Raw genomic sequence first — 5,646 nt, 5'->3', positions numbered from 1 at the left:
ATACATATATAGTTGACGGCGGACCAAGATGCGTAAATCTAAACATTGGAGGTCGAAGAAAGACGCGTAAACCTATTTTCACGGTCAACCGTGTTTGCGCGTCTTTCTCCTCGGTCCACTGTTAGCCTATTCCCATACTCCAGGATATAGTCACAATAACAGGAATATACAAAATATATTTACGCGTCTTTCTTCGTTATTTTATACGCGCCCTTTTTCGCCGTCAAAACACTCTTTGTAAGCACAGAAGATTTATAGTTATACTTTGAAAGTTAAGAGCAATTTTTGAAAGGCTAAACAATTCTAATTAAATAATCTTGCCACTTTGAGTGCCTTTCTACTTTTCTTCACTTTTTATCATATTTTATTTATTACTCATTCAGCTCTTTAATACTGTGTTGGGTGTAGATTAGAGTAGATATAGTAAATAAGATTTAGAGGAGGGAGCAGGTTATCTGTATAGTTACCGCGGCCGAGATTGACCTATTGTAACATACCTCTACTTGGCTACATGTTTTTTTTTTTGATTCGCGTATCATTAATGAACCTCGAGAGGTATGTACCGTGTCTCAATTCTAATAATGTCATTTGCGCTGCTCTGTTGGTCGCCCCACATTCTATACACTGCCTCAGACTGTTAGCTCGCCTTATGATAGAGAAAATTAGTTTATGTGTTTTCGACATATTTTTTTTTTACTTTTTCTGTAGAAAAACTTTGTTAGTCTTCTCGGCTTTTAAGTTTTACCCAGTTGAGGGCTATCCTCAGTGCATTCTGTACGCGTTAAGATAGTGGCTCCGAAGTAGCATGGCAATGTCATCCGCGCAGCCCTGAACATCCCAGCCCTTTTTAATAGGAATGCGGTGTAGTGCGTCCCAATAGAGGAAAGATCACAGATTATTCATAGGATGGCCTTTCGTAACTCGGATTATGACTCTTCCCTGTCCTAGAATGAATATACTGGCTCTGAATATAAGAATACTTGTTTATCAGTGAAATTTGATAACGTCTACATCCACACACAATTGTCTATTAAAAAGAATTCCGTGTTCTCAAAAGCATGCTCTACACCCAGAAAGTAACCTATCGCCTGCCCTATGCAAAGCCCTAAAAGCGGCATTAAAAAGGAGGCCGGATGAGGTAGACACGTTTGAAAGATGATCAAGGAATGCGTCCCCGGCTTTGGGTGTTTATAAAAGAAACGGACTCGCGGCTTTTGGCGATTCTCTAAAACGGTCGTTTTATTCCAGATTACGTATGGCTAATTCGGGCTGTGCTCAGTGGTAAGCAACCAGTGAGGATAACTTGCGCATCAATTTTCATGTTTAGAGACGCTTCAGTATCATTCCTGTCTTAACCGAACCTATTCTTTTATAGCCTTTCCTTAGATTACTCCAGGCGTTTCCTTTCCTTCCCTTTGATTTCCTTTCCTTTCTCTTCCTTTCCGTTATAATTCTCTTTTATTTCTTTTACTGTAATTTCACCTCCTTTCCTCACCTCTAAGCCACAGATAGATAAAAAATTAATCCATCATACTTACTCTGGATCCACATTCGCTGTCGCTTCATCCATTATTAGCACCTTGTTGCGCCTCAGTATAGCCCGCGCCATGCAGACCAGCTGCCTTTGACCCATACTGAAGTTCGAACCCCCATCGTGCATGCGACAATTCAGCCCACCTTCCAAAGAAGACACATACGGCTTGAGTTTCACATCCTCCAACGCACGCCACAGCTCTTCGTCTACCTTCTCTTCCAAAGGATCGAGATTGTAGCGCATTGTGCCAGAGAATAACACCGGATCTTGCGGTATGATCGCGATGCGACTGCGCAAATCATGCAAACCCAATGTGCCAATATCAATGTCATCAATCACGATGGAGCCCTCATTTATCGCCAATCGAAAGATGGCCTGTATGATAGACGACTTGCCTGCGCCAGTACGACCTACAATACCAATCTTCTCCATAGATTGGATGGCAAAATTGAGCCCTCTTAGTACGGGTTCGCCCTGTTCCGTGTAGCGTAGATAGACGTCTTTGAATCGCAACTCACCGGCACTCGGCCATGTTTGAGGTAGCAACATGCTAGTGCGGGTTTCCAACGCAGGCTCTGACGGCAACTCGGCGTATTCGACCACACGCTCGACACTAGTCATATTATTCTCCATTTCAGCCGTCTGTCGCATACCCCATTGGCACATGATTATCAACGTCATAGACTGGGTAATGGCAAGACCGACATCACCGCTATAAAACTCGGTGTCGATTACCAAAAAACTGAATGTAACCGCTATTATGTAAAGCACACAAATGAGATCAGTCCAAAAAGCGAAAGCGCGATTAACGCTCACATAGAGAAATAATGCTGAAGTGTTAGTATTCTGATGGAAGTGGAACTCATTATCCAAATGGCTGCTGGCTTTCAACGCACGTATCGTGGTAAGACCCTGGAATGTTTGATTCGTGTGTGAGTAAACGGGGCTGCGGGCTGAGAAGGATATGAAAAAGTTAGTAAAAAATTAGTAAATAACAAAAGAAGAAAGGTAAAATCGGACTTACTCATGCTCTCGATACGTTTAAGGCTACGACTCGCATTAATGTACAGACCACGACACAAGTAAAGAAGTGCGATCATGACGAATGCTGGTATTAGGAGCCAATAGTTGGCGAAAGCTACAATCGTCAACACTGCAATTATGTTCATATAGAACTGGAATAGAAGCATCACATCAGACCATAGGAACCTTTTTTTTTCTGAATTAGTATTATTGTACACTCACCGAGTACGAGTCCAACATGGCTTGCGGCAGTGAAATATCTATGTTAGCAATATCACTGGAGAATCGATTTAGTATTCTTCCTGAAGCATTTGTGTTGAAGAAACGCATACGCGCGCGTATAATGCCATTGAAGAGATAATCATGCAGCCGTAACGAGATGGCTAAACAAATGTAGAAGAAGCCAAAGGTACGCACTACGTAGAGGATGAGCGTGCCCAGCATGAGGCCCGTATAGATTAGAACAATATTCATGCGTTTTTTAGAAAAAACCTCGGATGTTTCATGCAACTGCGGCTGAGATTCCTCCCAGGTGGCCCTGAGGAAAGGCAGAGATTATAGATGTTTATTTATCTTAAGTTTTCATCTTGTCAAAGTAAAAGGCTACTAACAATTCGTTTTGTGGTATCTTCCTCTTTTCTCATCGTTTAACAGTTGGGAGCTAATTTATTGAATCTGTTCCAACTCGAAACTACTCTGATTTTTGCATTATTTGATATTCCGGTGTAGAAGGTACCGTATTCAATAAATTGATTTCTACTCTCGAGAATGTCTTGCTCCGTTGTAAATATTGAATTGCAGTTTGTCGGCCTGAAATACTCAACAGAGCTAAGATAGTTCTGAAACACAGAGCCGCTTTACTTATTGCTCTTTATTCTGCTTGAAATACGTTGCGATTGGTGTTATCTGCGGCATATTATATTCCTTTAAGTCTCTGTTTGAGAAACTAAGAGCGCTGAATTAGCGAATTTTTCGTTGCAAAGGCTGATTGGATTCGTCAAAAGGTCGATATGATTTTGACCGCAGAAGGCTTTTTCATCAATATTGGTTTGAAGACTCACAGACATATGACGGATGACGAGCCCTTTCATAGCGGACAACTAAACTTGACCTAACCGGAGGCTTTTCGGGCCGAGCTCTGGATGTGGGACAAGACTTCAGCTCCAATCCAACCTATATTTTAGAATGAATTTGGGTGGTAAAGCTCCGTCACCACCAAGATACAAAAAAATTAAGTTTAACCCAGAGTCGTTCCTCCTCAGCGTTGGCCGTCTTGCTGAGGGAGGAGGTTTAAATGACATTATGAAATACTTCACAGTGCGAAGTGTGCCATGCCAGCAAGGACTAAGAAATAAACCTAGTTTTGAATCTTTCTGAATTTTTTTATTTTTATTTTAAGACAAAATTCTGGTATGTTTGATGGCGAGATGCCAAAATTACTGACCAATACAACCCAAGTCAAGGTGTTGAGGTTTCTGTGCCGTAGACTGAATGGGTAGCAGGTTGTGAATAGTGGCTGGGCATGAATGGCCCCTCTGATGGCCACCACATACTGACTCAGCGGACGAGCAACGTACATCTTGCGGACTACTTGTGGCTCCAAATTTGGAAACAGAAAACTTGTAAAAAGAACGTCACCGTATAACAGGACAGGATGCTACGCTGTCTATGGAGAAGAAGAAAGCGGCAGCCATAGTACCGCCGTTTTGCGAATTTACAATTCTAGTACCGGCTTTGACGACCTAAGTACACCGTACCACCCTTAGAATGAAAATAAATCCTTAAACGCGATCAAGAGTCAACGGGACAAGAAGTATTTTATATCCACTACACGACATTGATGCAACATGTGAAGCATTGCCGGACAGACTCGATGCTATTATCCGCGCTAAAGATGGCTATATCGAAGAGTAATACATTTTTCTTAAACATTGACTAGTACCCACAGTCACTGAAGATTTCACTAATCCATAACAAATCGCCTCCATTACTGTACCCACTCTACATTTTACCTTTCACTTTTTCCTTTAATTTCATCTAACCCACAACCAGTGTCCACTAAAATCTTATACTCACCATCTCGCAATGAAGATGTCCATCACCGCTTGACAGCCGCGCGCTAGAATGAACAATGCAAATATCATCAAGATCAGCCAGGGCATACGAAGTGCGCGAAAGTACGTCGCATAGGTGTGAAAATGCACAGAACCCTGCATTTGCTGTTCCTTCCGGTCCAATCCCGTATCATTTGGTAGTTCCACTTTTTCCGTCTCCTCCTCCGCCGCCTTCACCATAACGCTCTCAGCATGGAGTAACTTCGGTCGCTTTTCGACCTCTTCCTGCGTCAAACTCAAACGCTTGCTGATCTTCTGTTCGAGCACCTCATAGGTGCCTTGCACTTCGATGCTGCCCGACTCCATTAACACCACCCAGTCGGCTTCCTTGAGATTGTACACGCGATGTGTGACCATTATGCGTACCTTAGTGCTTAAGTAGTCCAGAAAGCAGTTGCGCAACAGTCTTTTAGCGACTTGCGCATCCACAGCGGAGAGCGGATCGTCGAAGATATAAATATCCGCCTGCCTGTAGACCGCGCGTGCCAAACTTATACGCGCCTTCTGTCCACCACTCAAACTTATGCCACGTTCGCCGACAATAGTAGAGTCTCCGTAGGGCAGCAGCTGTAAGTCGCGTTCTAGCTCGCAGGCTTGTATAACATCCTTGTAGCGTTGTGCATCATACGGCTCTACAAAGCAGATGTTGTCGCGTATGCTCGCCTCGAAAATCCAAGCTTCCTGTGGCGCATAGCTGATACTGCCATTAACCTCCAAGCTACCCTTGGCGATTTCCAGCTCACCAAGTATGGCATACAGTACCGTACTCTTTCCGGCACCCACATTGCCAACAATGCCGACGAATTGACCGGGACGTATGCGAAAACTGACATCAGTTATATGATGTCGACGCTTTTCAAATTCCGCACGATCCCAGCTAGCCGAGAGATTACGCAATATTACGCCCTTCTCAGGCGCACTTGGATTGTGTACACGCCCTAAAAAGTTGCCCTTCTCGGTCGTGTCGATGTCGAC

General features: G+C 43.4%; 1 protein-coding gene across 1 annotated transcript in view; it reads right to left on the bottom strand.

Annotated features, from left to right (window-relative positions):
- Positions 1-371: 371 nt before the first annotated feature.
- Positions 372-5,646, bottom strand: part of LOC118748376 (probable multidrug resistance-associated protein lethal(2)03659) — a 41,180-nt gene continuing 35,905 nt past the window's right edge. The window contains exons 4-8 of the mRNA XM_036482747.1: positions 4,634-5,640; positions 2,780-3,095; positions 2,559-2,709; positions 1,539-2,487; positions 372-393 (exon numbers count right to left, since the gene is read on the bottom strand). Of these exons, the coding sequence (XP_036338640.1) occupies positions 372-393; positions 1,539-2,487; positions 2,559-2,709; positions 2,780-3,095; positions 4,634-5,640 (2,445 nt within the window). The remainder of the gene's footprint in view (positions 394-1,538; positions 2,488-2,558; positions 2,710-2,779; positions 3,096-4,633; positions 5,641-5,646) is intronic.

This window comes from Rhagoletis pomonella, unplaced genomic scaffold, assembly GCF_013731165.1.
Source record: "Rhagoletis pomonella isolate Grant_MI unplaced genomic scaffold, Rhpom_1.0 Rhpom_scaffold_00013, whole genome shotgun sequence".
Taxonomy (NCBI): domain Eukaryota; kingdom Metazoa; phylum Arthropoda; class Insecta; order Diptera; family Tephritidae; genus Rhagoletis; species Rhagoletis pomonella.
Note: the sequence above shows the minus strand (reverse complement) of the source record. Positions and strands in the feature narration are given on the sequence as shown.